At 39.0% G+C, this 14,842-nt stretch overlaps 1 protein-coding gene across 4 annotated transcripts in view; it reads left to right on the top strand.

The window, feature by feature from the left end:
- ZNF652 (zinc finger protein 652) overlaps window positions 1-14,346 on the top strand; it is a 66,481-nt gene extending 52,135 nt beyond the window's left edge. For all 4 annotated transcript variants that reach the window (XM_070773306.1, XM_019981385.2, XM_019981388.2 and 1 more), the window contains one exon: window positions 5,265-14,346. In XM_070773306.1, the coding sequence (XP_070629407.1) occupies window positions 5,265-5,776 (512 nt within the window). In that variant the 3' untranslated portion in view covers window positions 5,777-14,346. The remainder of the gene's footprint in view (window positions 1-5,264) is intronic.
- The last annotated feature ends 496 nt before the right edge of the window (window positions 14,347-14,842 follow it).

The raw sequence follows: 14,842 nt of genomic DNA on the forward strand, positions 1-14,842 counted from the left end.
AGATAAATTCCTGGGAATGGGATTATTAGGGCAAAGGTATGTGTGTATTTTTAAGAATTGGTGGTATGTATTGCCAAATAGCTGTCCATATACACTCTTAGCGGCCGTGCCTGAAAGCACTCATTTTCCCAACCCTGTCCAATGTAAATAAAATAATTTTTGAATTAATAGGTGAAAAATGGCTTCTTTTTGTGTTAATTTGTACTTAATTGCTAAGTAAGATGGAACATTTCTTTCAGTACACTTGTTGGGTATCAGTGTATTTTCTTTTCTGAATTGCTTGTGCCTTATTTGTATTCATCCTTTCATTGCAGTGTTTGGCTTTTTCTTATTGTTTGTGGTAGCTCTTTATATCATAGCTCTTTGTATATATTTATGTCCCCTGGATCTTGTTTAACAGCAGTATTAAAATACTTCCCCCGGTTTGTCATCTGCCTTTTAATATTGTTTATGATGCTCACACTGGGAAGGCACTGCCACTCACTAGCAGTGTGGCCTTACCTGAATTATGCAACCCCTGTAGGCCTCTGGTTCCGTTGGTATCAGTATTAAATAAGGATGGCAGTAGTACCTTGGAGAGGACCCAAGAAGGGTTAGCTTTTACAGAAGAAAAAATATAGCTCTTTTACGGCTGGTTGGAACCACTTGTAGAGTGTGTTTTGGTGGGGATTAAGGCCATTGCAGGAACTGACATTGATTGGGCTATTTCTTTGCAGTTAAACAGAAGTGAGGCAGATCTTATCTAGGGAGGCGACCAGCCCTCAGGCAGGGTTTCCTGGGATGGTGTGGACACGGGGTGAGTTCAACATAGAATAATTGCTAATTCTCCTTGTACCAGGCATAGTGCTAAGTACCTAGAGATACAGAATGAATTAAGGCCTGGTTTTTGCCCTTAAAAAGCTTATAGTCCAGTGATAGTAATGGTAATAATAATAGTAGTAGTAGCAATAAAATGCATTGAATGTTTACTGTGTATCAAATACTGTTGAATTTGATCAAATACTCCTCAAATTTTTAACTTATCACAGTAACCTATTATTATCTTCATTTTTCAGATGAGGCTTAGAGAGTAAAGAACTTGTCCAAGGCAATCTGATTCCAGAAACACATACTTAAGTTATTCTGATACAAATTTAAGGAAGCAAGTAATAAAATGGAAGGATACACAGGACATCATGAGGGCAAAAAGCACCATCCCAGAGTCTGTTCTCAACTTCCAGAATTTGTCAGCGTACCCAGTCAGGATCAGAGGGATTGATCTGTGCTAAATAGTCTTTGTGTGTGTGTGTGCTAAATAGTCTTTTTGTGTGTGTATGCTAAATAGTCTTAATGATGTATTAATAAAATTGCTAATTTACAATGAAAAGCCTGAATGATAGGTGGTTCAGAACTCTTATGTTCTTTGGTCAGAATATACTTTGCCTAAAATAAAATTTATATTAGTTGCTAAATTATAATCACAAGATTGTCAGGGACAGGAAATTATAGGCAAGGAAGGTAATTGAATGATCTTAATGGTGAGTCCCAACCTTCATTGAATTCAAGAAGTCATCAGTTCCATGACAAAGCTAAGTTTATATATCACTAAGAAAATGCTGCAAATTAAAGAATGAAATGCCATCGATTGTTATGGTATATATCAGTTTCACAGATGTCAGTATGGGGGGAATGCATGTCTTAGAATTAACTAATATTTATTTATTGATGTTAAGAATCTACTCAGTGGGGTTACTGTAATGAACAAGGTTAAAATAGTCCCTAGGTTCACAGACCTTATTGTCAGATTAGGGTGATAGTGATAGACAATTAAGGCCTAACAGTGGTTTGGTGATGAGAGCATAGTAAGTACAACTAAATGAAACTGGCTAGAATTTGATGAATTAGGGGAGGAGAAGAGGCAGGGAATATGATAAGACATGATACCTGAGAGCAATAAGCAAGTATTGGATCACAGGATAAGCCACGTAGAAAAGTTTGAGCTTTATTCTGAGGACAGTCAGAAGTCCTTAAATGGTTTTAAGCAGAGTGTGACACAACTGTCTGAAAGTTCACTCTGGCTTCACAGTGTGAAGAGTGGACTGATTGGAGGGTGGGGGCAAGAATAGATAAGCTGAAACCAGTCAGATGGCTGTTGCAGTAATCCACGTGAAGGACTGTAATCTTATGGTAGGCCAGATGTATAGATATACAGATTTCTGATGCTGCTCATGGATACTCATAAGCAGACTAGAGTGGTTATGTTTATTGGCCAGATCAGTTTTTCCTTTGAACAGTGCAGAAGACAGCTAACTAGCCAAATTCTTGCTCTCTTTAATCTTCCCTGCAGATTCTCTCTTCGTTTATATTGTGTGTTTTTCAGATTCACTATAATACTATTTCTTACAATTAGGTTAGCTTTATCTGTATGTAACAGGTCACATCATAAGGTGTATTGATATATGTGTTTCTAGTTACCCTGATGGACTTAGATGTTAGTACCTCCTCCAGCCACCCATTTACTAGCATTTCCTTAAAATGGGACATTGTACAGGTGGTTGATTTCAAGTATTATATTTTTATTTTTCCTTGTTTCAGCCTCATTGTAATCTTGCCTTGAGGTTTCAGGGAAACTTTATCATCAGTCATTAGCACAGTTAAAAGATTGGGCCTAATAAATAATGAGAGTTAGAGTTAGTTGAAATTGTGGGTGTATGTCTCGAACAGCAAATGTGGAAAATTTGGTAGGACCTCAAGAAATGGATAAAAGATTAGTAAGTAGTAAAAAGGACTCATTTAAATTTGAATACATGGATTTGTGGTAGACCAATTCTAATAGTTTTTGATCTATCTGTAGCAAATCATTATAGCCTGGAAGACTACAAATGAGAGACGATTAGAGCAATCCAGTTTTGGAGCCAGGTTTGAACACATAACAGAAAGTCCATATATTTAGTAAACTTTCAGTCAGTAAAATGTATAGTGAACCAACAAAGTGATTAGTGAAATGGAGAGTGTTTGCGTGTATTAGATTAATAATCAAAGATTAGGTCCTTTGGCTCTGGTTCCATATGGCTGTTGGGAATGAAGAATGTTAACTCTGGAGAGTCAAGGAGGAAAGGGTCAAGGGGATTAATAGGTTATCAAATAGGTGTGCTTTTAAAACATTTTATTATACAAATAATCATGTTTATCTTAGAAAACAGGAAGTACATATAGGCATAAAAAAGAATAAAAATCACTCATAAACCCATTATCTAAAGATAATCAAAAAAATAAATAAATAAATAAAGATAATCACTTGTAACATTTGTTGTATTTTTTTCCATATTTTCCTATATGCATTTTTCATTAAAAGTGGATAACACATACATACATTTTCATAACTTGCTTGTTTTATTTAATAGACTATAGATAATAGATTATAGGTTTTCATGTTAAGAATTACATTTCTATACTTTTTAAAATATTGTTTTTAATGACACCCTCCATTAGATAAGTGTATCACAATTGATCAGTTCCATTTAACAGAGAATTTTAAGTTTTTAATTGGAGGAAATGGATTAAAAAGAAGGAAAGCAAATGGGTACAGAATGTATCTAGAAAGATGAATGTGAATCACAGTGAAGAGTGGCAGTGATTGAATAATGAAAGGTAGGAAGATAAAAGAAATATTCTAGTCAGCAGATAGTACTGGTAACAGCGGAGAAGACTGGTCTGTCCTGACAGTTCAATTCAGGCTTCAGGAAGTGAGGGCAATTCTGGCTTCCATTGAAGGGGAGGGCACCAGGAGATTTCCGTTTTCAAAGGCAGAGAGAAGTAAAGACTGCAATATGGATAAAGAGGTGTTTGCCAAAGGGTTAGAAGTCTCAAAGTGGAGGAAAACAGTAAGAAAATAACATTCCTTTGTGTGTGCAGGAATGCACAAAGCATTGGGGTATAAAGTGCTGTGGTTTTTGTGTCTGGAGCCATTCTGCAGAATTTTAAATCCTGCCTCTCCGCTAGCCATAGAATCTTTAGCAAGTTTCTTAATTTCCTCATCAGTAAAATAGGGATAACAACATACCTCCCTCATAAGGCTGTCAGGATCACCAAAGGTTAATGAGATGTTAAGTGATTAGAACATAGTAAGTAATACTGCATATTAGAACAATATGCAGTATCTTTTATTTATACTGAATAGAATAAGGACATCTGTTAGAAAGAAAGGGAGCAGTGATTGAAGTGAGAGCAAACTCTTGTAGCAGGAGCTACAGTAAAGATAGAAGCTACATACGCTGAGCATTGAAGGAATTGACAAATACAAGCACATGGTCACTGAAGCACATGTGTACAGGTACTGCACACCGTACCACAGCATTCTGGGTGAAGTGATCACAGACACGTATTTTTGTTTCTCCCCTATGACCTGGGGAGAGGGGCAGGCAAACAGCATAGAATAAGCAGTAAGTCCACTATGCAGTAAGTCCAAAGGAAAGCTTAAAAATTAATCCCTTAGAACCCAAACCCAAGTTCCTCCCTAGGTGCACTTAGAATTATGGGGTTTTGTTTCCTTTTTGGCTCCCTATCCCAAATGTTCTCCACCAAGAACGGTAGCCTGCCTGTCAATCCTCCCCACACCCATGGGCATTTGGAAATGGTATGGGGACATTTTTGATGGTCAGAATTTCTTGGGGGCATTTAGTAAACTGGAGCCAGGACCACTGAGTGCTCTTCAGATGTGCAGACAGTCCCATGTGATGGAAAACTGCCTGCAGAGAAACACTGCATTGTGAAATCCATGTTGTAGGGTGAGTCAGTCCAGTATTTCCCCAAATACCAAAAAGTAAGCCACATGCGAAGCCTTAGCAACGAGGAGACATAAGGAGACTCATTTACTCCATGGGACATTTTCAGCAAAGTCCTGCGTTGTGTTGGAATGCCAGAAATTGCTTACAGATCAGCTGGCCTAGCTTAAAGGCAGAGATTCATCTGTGGGCTTGGTCCTCTTGAGCACAGGAAAGCCATCCGACCACTTCTTCCTGTAGGATGTGGGAGATCACTTTTGTAGATGCCTTTTTTTTTTTTTTAATCTTTTACCCAAGCCCCGATGGTAGGTTGTATATAAGTTTTAGTTGTGTCTGCTGTTTTTTGTGAAGTCCCAACTTTGGGGGACTCTTTCATGACTATCCGAATATAATATGCAGTAAGGGAGAGGAGTGGTAACCTTATTTAATATGAGGGGTAGCTGGAGCACATACTTACCGCCTAGTGTGTTAATCATGTCTTTGTGTCTGTGTTCATCTCAGGAGAGAAACCCTTTATCTGTGAAATCTGTGGCAAAAGCTTCACCAGCCGCCCCAACATGAAGAGGCACCGTAGGACTCACACAGGCGAGAAGCCCTACCCGTGTGACGTGTGCGGCCAGCGGTTCCGCTTCTCCAACATGCTTAAGGCCCACAAGGAGAAGTGCTTCCGGGTGACCAGCCCCGTGAACGTGCCGCCTGCTGTCCAGATCCCACTCACAACCTCCCCAGCCACCCCAGTTCCTTCTGCGGTGAACACCCCCACGACCCCCGCCCCTCCCGTCAGTATGAACCCTGTCGGCACTCTGCCCCCTCGGCCCATCCCCCACCCCTTCTCACACCTTCACATCCACGCTCACCCTCACCACCCACACCACCTTCCCATTCCCCCCGTCCCTCACCTGCCCCCACCTCCAGCTCTCTTTAAGAGTGAGCCTTTAAATAACAGAGGCCAGGGTGAGGACACGTTTCTGCGGCACCTGGCAGAGAAGAACAGTGCAGCACAGCATCACTAACATCCATCTCCTTAAGTGTGTTCTCCACGAGTTACGTGCCCCTGTTTGAGTTTGCAGAGAGGGGGTTGGTGAGCATTTCTGTAGCTGTCAGACTCTCAGCCTCCACCAAGAGCTTTGTCATTGTCTTGGTGAATCAGCACATCCGAGGGAGTGAACAAGAAGACCTTGAGCTCACGGAGGGAACTGTCATCTAAACCAGGGAACCACCGAAGTAAAGCCCAATTTGCTTGCATTTTCTGGTGACTTTTATAAATTTCAAATACTCAGACTTGTGGAATTTTATAATTTCATATCAGCTGATGAGGTATGCTTGCTTTTATATCCTGGACTTCTCCTCAAAGAGGGGACAGGCCTGGTTTCCTTTGTACTAATCGGGAAGGCTGTGAGATTAATCCAGAGCATTAATTGTATCACTGTGTATCGTAACAAATTATTTTCAGCTTTTGGTGCTGGCTTCAGAGTTGAGCTAGCTGTGTTTCACAGTATATCAAGCATTATAGAGAAAGACAGAAAATTTCTTCTTTGTGTAGCTCTCCTAATGCACTCTTTATTTTACTACAGAAATTATTTTAGAGTTTTTGTATAGACTTCTTTAGTAGTCTGTTTCTAAAACGAAATGTATTTCAATAAGCGGTGTAATTTTTTCAGTGTAGCTGGACCTATGTTGTAAAATAGAAAAAATTTTTATAATCATCAAAATGTGATTCTTAAAGATGCATATAACTTCTATAGTTCAAAGTTATTCTTACATCCGTACAACTCAAAGGTGCTTCAGAAAGTAGATGTATCTCAGAGGGTCTCCAGACCAAGTTACTGCAAAAAATGAGGTTTAGCTTTCAGAACTTGACCTAAGTCCTTGGTAGTTTTTTAATCTCTGCTTAACACTTGGGGGGTCTGTTAGGCTTACGGACATGCTCTATCCTCCATGTTCCGTTTGGTTCAGTTTAGTGTGTTAAATGGAATGATTTGCAGGGGGTTGAGCCTTTTCCAGGGAAGTCACCTGAAGCTGGCCTGTTTTGAAAATCTGAGTCAAGCTGTTCACCATCAAGAGGAGGAAGTTGGGGAGGCTGTTTCATCTCAGCCACGTCTCACTTCCCTCAGAACTGTGTTCAGGTTCAACCTTTGTGGGATGATAGATTGAAGTCTCCTGCTACTCTGCTTATTTTGAGGTTGCTTGTTTTTCTAGAATTGTTGTGGAAAGATAAAACAGTACATTAAAATCAAAACATGATGTTGCTAATAGTGGCTGAGAAATTTGGATAAGAACACAAATGGGTTATGACTTCTAAAATGTCTCTTGTATCAATGGATATAGTCACAACTTCAAGCTGTTCAACACAGTTAAAATTGTAGTGAGGGGAAGAAAGTGACATTTTGCTGCCCTGTCCTCTGCAAGTAATTACCTGGTAGCAGTCTTCTTGGTGATAAGAAGAGCCAGTCTCTCATTTGGGGCAGGTTTGGAAGAGTTTGGGCAACTTCTAAAGAGCATGGTCAGTCAGGGGTTCATTATAGAAAAGGCTGAGCAGAAGGGCTAACAGATTACTTTTAACTGATCACATTTATTCAGACTCAGTATAGCTAAAAGTTTTGTAATTTTTCATGTCAGTGAACTGAGTTCCAGCACAAAGTCTACTCTCTCTCTCTCTCCCTTCCTCAGTTTTTTTTAATCTTGAAATTTCTTCATTTTTCTTTCCTCGGGTTTTTAAATCTTTGCGTGACTCAGAACCCTGACTTTTATTTATTTTTATTTTTAACATTAAGTGTGCAGAAATATTTGCAGCACTTTTCTGGCTTATTAGCTCTGTGGTAGGAAAAACTGGAACTCTCCATTGAGGTTAAGTCCCTATTTTTAAAATGCTGTATTCTCTGCTAGCTTTTTGGTTTAATACTTCCAGATTTTTTTCTTTCTGATTATCGCCTTTATCTTCTATGGTGAGCATAGGAAAATTTGGAAGTGAGGCAGAAAAGTATCTTCAGTATCATATTTTTCTCCCTATTTTTGGATGTAACTTCTAAAGAATGCTGTTTTAAATGTTTGTATACATTCTTTGACCACTCAAGTACCCAAACCAATAAGAAAAGTTAATTTATGACTGTTCTATCTTTGGTGGCTGCCTCCCTTTACTTCCACAATTTCCTTGGCATTCCATGACAATTTGTGGGTATACACCTTTGTGTGGACATAACCATTTTTTCATGTCCAAGCTTACAATATTAAAATGATTTTTAAGATGTAAATTGAGCTTAATTAATTGGTTATTTTATTCTAAATAAATTTACAGTATTGGGCTGCAGTTCTGAATTCTAACTGGAGACTTACAGAATCAACCATTTTATGAGGTGTACTATAAATTACACACTGGAAAATCCAGTTAGTCATATTTCTTTTTTCATTCAAGTGAATATAGCCATAAAACATCTGCTACGTAGGAAAACCAATACTAAGCAGAAAATCACTACCACCCTTAATAGAAGCAAAAAAAAAAAGGATTATCTTCTTTAAAAAATGAGCATTGTCACACAATACAGTTTCTTAGTGAAATATATTATGGAACAATCTGGAAACTCAAATTTTTCCCCTAGTTAAGTATACCTTCCCTGATTTGGGGTTTGTGGTCTTCAGGAAAACTGCTCAGAATATATTGGCTGCTCATCAGTGTCAGATTACATATGCCTAATGAAATGCATTAAGAATATTCATAACAATGTTTCTGAATAGAAGAACTGCAGGATGAAGCCTTAAACATATATGTGCATCAGGTTTAACATGCTTAAGACTCGAACTCAGGGTTAAACATTTGATGGGATCCTTTACTAAGATAACAGTTGTGTGGCGTGTTCCCTCTCACCTATGGTACAGCACCCTGTGACTTCTTCAGAAATTATTACCTATTTGTTACCTGTTTATGAAAAAAAGAACTCTGGAGGAGTTTGAGTTCTCAGCCCTTCTCTGTACTTAAATTTTAAAGACAACAAAGGCCACATTTCAGCATCATATAGATATCAAATTGAGGCTGCTTTTCATGACTTAAATTTTCCTGTCTTCAAAGGCTTGTACCATTGCTAGAATTAAGACTTACTTAGAAATCCCAGCTTGAGTTGATACTGCTTTTTAATTTTCTTTTTACATTTTTCTATTCTTTCACGTAGATTTGTCATTCAAATATAAACTCTTCCTTAGCCTTAGTGAAAGGCTGCTTGCTGCTTTCTCAAATCGAGAGGGGCAGGCTTACACAGAGTTAGACTTTTACATTTGAATGAAGAAAATCAGATGAACAGTTTAAAGCATGTGGCTTCCTTTCCATGTATATTTGTGATTTGATTCCTATTTTTAGCAGGCAGGGAAGTCTCCACATAAAACTTTCCTACATAGTTCACAGTAGCCTTTACAGATCAGTTACATATACTTTTACAGTCTACCATTTACATTTTCTGTTCTAAATTAATGACTGAGCATGGACATTGCCATAGTCATACCATCTTTCTTAAACCAACATTGATTGGAAGGAAATTTTCATTGTGGTTAGAATGTTCCCTATATACACTCTCTATATATGGTTGATTGTCCCTTGTATTCTAAAGGCAAAATACTCTGAAGAGATGCTTGTAAACTTTTGATTTTCTATTTCTTGACTTTTTTTTTCAGTTTTTATGTTTGTTGAATGGATATGCTTGTTTAGCTTAATTTTTATTTCACTGGAAATTTTAAATTTTAAGAAAATCAAGCAGACATAGAAATTCATTACAGATGTGTGTGTATATATATATGTATGTGTGTGTGTATTTACCACATCTTAAAGATTTCAGTTAGTGAAATACAGAATGGTGGGTGGGATTTTAATGTTTGAAAAAAAGAGAGAAAGAAAAACTAAAGTTAGAGAAATCCTTCTGTTTGAGCTACTGTATAGAAGAGACAACTTTTATTATTATTATGTTGCTGACCAACATGATGAACATTTTGATGCTGTTCCAGACTGTATGAGAAGTATTTGATGAAAAAGGGATAAATTACATTTAGGGATAAATTACATTTTATGAACTATGTCCCATTACAAAAATCAACCCACTTGGATTCCTTCAGACTATTACAATTGAGCAAGTAAATATTGGGTTTTAATTTTCCTTTGCCTGAACCAAGATAGGAAATTTCCCAAAAGATCTTTTTTTTTTTTTTTTCCTTTTCAGGAATGAAAGGTCATTAGCCATTAAGAGATACTGGCATTATTATGTACTAGCAACACCCTAGCTAACGTGCTTCTGTCATCTGTAGCATTTGTGACAAATGACAATGACCTTCCAACCCTGGACACTACCTCGATAAAGCAAACCAGAGATCCTCTCTAGACTTTCTATGGAAGCCATAAAAGTTGCCATCAAGATATCTACTTTCATAGTTCTGTACTTTTATACTCTCTGGACTTTTTATAGACTTTGTGATCAGATCTTTTTGTCTTAGAGGATAGGTTTTGCAATATTCAAAGGAAAATCACACTCCTTGATTGTCCCAGCTTTGAAGCTGTAACTCGGTACTTTTGTTTAAAGAATTAGATAATATACCATTTATCATTTGCAGAATCGCATATCCAGAAAACAAACTTCTCTTCCTTATCCCCTAGGTAGAAGCTATACTGTTGTCAGAAACTACTTACAAAGTGGATTTCTACCTTGTTAAACTCTGTGTATAACTTGATAATATATGTATTGTCACAATGTTTCTGGAGTTGTTTTTAATTTTCTTATGACAGGTTAGTGAGTGTACATCTCTCTAATCTCTCTCGCTGCAGCTTCAGTCTCTCTCACTCTGTTCTTGAGTGCCTTCAAAAAGCCAGCATCCTGGAACATTCTTTTCCTGATCTGAATCCTACCTCTGATTATTTCATCCTCCATGACTGTTGGAACTCACCTATATTCCAGTTGATTTGTCTCTACCAGCTCGCTGAAACCTTGGGTGTGAATTTTTTATGCATTTCTGTTTTGTTCCCCCATTTAGATTACACTTTAAACTTTTATTTATATCTTGTTTCTTCATGTATTACATCTCTAATGATGAAATATTTTATCCTTATCTTACTCCTCATGTGTTTTTCTTTCACCAGAAACCAGATGGTCCTTTCAAATTAAAGGTCACTAAGTATCTCTTCCAAACATCTTTTTCTCATCTTAGTCTTCCTGAATGCCTCCCCTTTCTGAGTAAGGGATCGTGAATGCTGCTGTTGCTATACCCTCTTTCTATGTGCTCTCTCTCTCTTCTAGAAACATTTTGCAAGGTTGTACTCATAATTTTATTTTAGTCTAATTTCAAATTGCTCTCTGGGTTTATCAGAAGTCCCTTACTGATTTTTGATCGGCCTCTTTTATCCTATCCCTCAAAAACTTCCAGTTAGTTTCTCTTCTGCTTGTTCTCATCTAATTAATTTTTAAAATATTGTGGATACGTAATATATGAAGGATGTAATAAAAAGGAGGTTTCCTTGTATTCTCCATGTGATATGAGCACCTTACTGATAAAAACATTTTCATCATTGGCTCACCTTTCACGGTCAGCACTGTGGTTTGTGCTGTGTACAGGTCTCTTGCTCCCTTTCAGTTCTCCTCTAAAACTGAAAACAAATTCAGTTCTTTCAAATGAGGAAATCAGAGTAAAAGAAGGCTGTTGAGTTGAGTATGTTGGCCTTAGTCAAAATCTTTCCTTTCTGACTTGAAATGTCATGTCTCTTTCCTTAAAGTTAATAGTTCTAATACTCAGGTTTTCAAGACTAACTAATAACCACATGAAGTGGGAGTCTAAGAAGGCAGCTGTTAATAAATTCTTACTGCTTTTTATCTGGTGACAGTATGTTATTGATGGGATAGTGCAAAATTGTGAGAATGCTTAGGTTTGATAATGAATACATTCTAGACATTTGAAGATTTCCATGGGTATTTGGAATGGGAATACTAGTTTACAAAATGCAAAAAGTTGATTTCTACAGAAATAAGTAACAACAGTTTCTTGTTGTTTTAAATCTTTTTACTTTAATATGCCTTGGTAGTCCCCATTATTGCCCTAGAAGTTTGCCTCTTTTATGTGGTAACTTTCTACTGAAAGCAACCGCTTTGTATTTCTGGCTTTTCTCCTGGGACTCTCAGGCAGTACAGCAGTGGGAGTGATGGGGGGCTCACACTGAGAAGCCGCATCCCTGAGACAGACTGTTGACCTGTTTCATGTCCATGTCTGTATGAGACATTTGGCACAGGTATCAAAGGGTCTTTGCCCCGGAGAAGTGTCACCTCCACTTTCTAGTTTCACACTATCTGAGCTTCCCTGGTGAGATCAGGGATGTTACAAATTACTTGAAAATGATTTGGGGGACAGGGCAAGAAGGGGTAGGAGCTGAGTTTTCCTTCCAAAGTTGGAAGGAAGTCTGGTACTTGTGTTGTTGGGTTTGGTCAACCAAAGAGCCTGTCTCTGTAGTGGATGTGCCAGAGAGTCCAGGTGTTTCTAAATATCCAGCTCCCTTGACAAACACAGCTTCCTTCTTACCTGCCTTTTACGGGTGGAAAGGGACCGTGTGATTGCAAGGCCAGAGACTCCAACTCACATTCTGCATAGGACTAGAGGCTATGTTTAACTGCATTTGAAAGCTCATGGGGAAATACTTTATTCTCTTAGAATCTCTCACCTGACCTGGAAATACATTTTCTATGCTTGGTCATTCAACTCCTGAGACTTCTTCCAAAAGTGAAAAAGGAAGAAAGTAGGTGGCATAATTTTGGTGTTTCCTGCTAGAATTGTATCCCCAACCATACGTATGCAGCCTCAGAAGAATTCTCAATCTTCTGCAAGTTTTGAGTATGCCTTTCCCTCTTTTCTTGACATGGGCAGCGTGCTTCTGCTCCACCAGCAGTACTGGCTTTGTCCACAAGGGAGCAACAAAACACTTGAGCTTCTCTATTCTCACCTTCTAAAGCAACATCCCACTTTTAAGTCTCTTACAGAATATTCTTTCTTGGCTCCATATTTGTTTTCAGATCTTGGTTTTTAAGACGTTTCCCCATATTACTAAGTGCTCAGCCTTATGGAAACAAAGGTTGATGTGTGGGTCAGGTGTCCTTGGGGGTCAGGCATCTGAACTAAAAGCCAGAACCTTCCCTTGAGGGATCTGTCTTGTGCTAAATGCAAAGTAGGAAGGTCACCCTCCTTACTTCTTCCTCCCAAATCCCACCACCAGTATAGAGCCATCATGTCTCTGAGAAGAAGAGCGGCAGGGATAACTGGAGTAGGAATGAGGAAAGGCTTCTTACCTTCTCTGCTCCAAGCACATGTCCATTATAGCAGAGAGCAAGTCACTGGGGTCAGCTCTGCATCCTGACCTGTGGGAGGTCTGCTATGGCATCCACTCCACCCAGTTAGAGTTCAGCTCATGTTTCCTCTGTGTCAGTTATTTGTCTTCGGGCTCCTAATCCTCATCAGCTCTCTGATCACAAGGTTTGTTTGTGCTTATAGTGGTGTCTTCCTCACAAGAAGCAGGTCAGTTATCAACCAAGAGCAAACCCCAGACCCTAACTATTTAGCCTGTAGAACTGGGAGGCATTTGCACCTGAAATGGCCTTCCAAACAGGTGTCTGCCTGGCCCTTCTTCCCCAGCCAAATCTGACCCTGAGCAATATAGGTAGACAGAGGCGTCTGCTTGTAACTCCACTTGATGAAAAAGAGAACTGAAGCTGTGATCGGTTTAGGTAACGGGGCCAGGGGTAACTTGTTTGTCTTTATTTTTGTTTTCCCTGACAGTACTGAAATCACTTGCACTTTTCCTCATTTCTTAAAGAAAAAATCCAGTTTGCTTGCCAGGAATTGTTCAGCGTTAGGTTTACAGAGCTTGTTGTTGAATGTTGAACATTTGTCCAAAGGAGTTTGACGAAACAGAAGCTGCTTGGTCCCTGTTCTGCCTGCTAGGTCATAAGGATTAAGGCCATGTGGCTGGGGTACTTGTGTCAAGTCCAGAAGAGGGCAGTGTCCCTCTCCTACCTCTGTGAGGGTGCAGTTGAAGGTCAAGTTGGACTCATATAGGGCAGGTACCTCTCATGCTGCAAAGAAGTTTAGAGGAGTCTTCAGTTGGGGAGGTGACAGGTAATGGGACAGGGTCTCGTAAGATGGGAAAGACACTGGGGAGGGAGAGCTGCTCGGCCCCAGGGAACCATGGTGAGGGGGAGCCACGCTTCCCTCCCGCATCTCCAAACGTGCCCAGCTTCCCGGAGTCCTCTGTATTCCAGCATCCTGTCAGATCCCTCAATGTACTGATTATCCCCCTTGTGTTAACTGTACCAATATTATTTTTTTAGCAATTGAAATGCACTTTTTTTTTTTATTTCAACTCAATCATGATTTTAAGTATAAAAATTTATAGACTGTTAAAACTACTTTTTTGTGTATTTTTAACCACTTGATGTAGCATTGTCTATTTTATTCTTGTGAGACTCTGGTACAAGATGTGCCATTTCATGATATTTCCAAGATGCTGGGCCTTTGGATGTGTACGGTAACCAATTTAATGCTAATGTTCACAGTAAAAAAAAAAAAAGTAGCCATATCCACTGTGTGTCTTCCTTCAGTTCATTTCTTCCGTATGCTCAGTTGACAGTCTTCGTAACACTCTGGCAGCCCACGAATCCTGCTGACCTCTGTATGAAAAGTAGCATGTTTTCACGGCTGCTGGCCAAAGTTAGAGTGATTAGTTCTCTCTTTTCTCTGCTGCCTGGCTCAGTGCTGATTGGTTTCAGTAACACTACTCTGTCTACTGAGCAATAATCTGAACCTGTCCTAGAAAACAGTGTTTGAAAAAAGGGTTCATGATTGGGTTCTGATCAGTCTGAAGAAAAAGAAGCCAGATGGAAAGCGCTTACAAAGCACATTCAGTGAAAAGCAATGATTATAAATGTGGTACTTGGATGAGGTACTTCGCCATTCATTCATGCACTTGTTTGTCTGCTCCACAAATGTTTATGGAGTGCTCAACACGTATTGGGCACTGATCTGCCCACTGGGGGTTCCACCGTAAACAAGACAGTCTCTGCTCTCGTGGAGCC

This window comes from Bos indicus, chromosome 19 (assembly GCF_029378745.1).
Source record: "Bos indicus isolate NIAB-ARS_2022 breed Sahiwal x Tharparkar chromosome 19, NIAB-ARS_B.indTharparkar_mat_pri_1.0, whole genome shotgun sequence".
NCBI lineage: Eukaryota > Metazoa > Chordata > Mammalia > Artiodactyla > Bovidae > Bos > Bos indicus.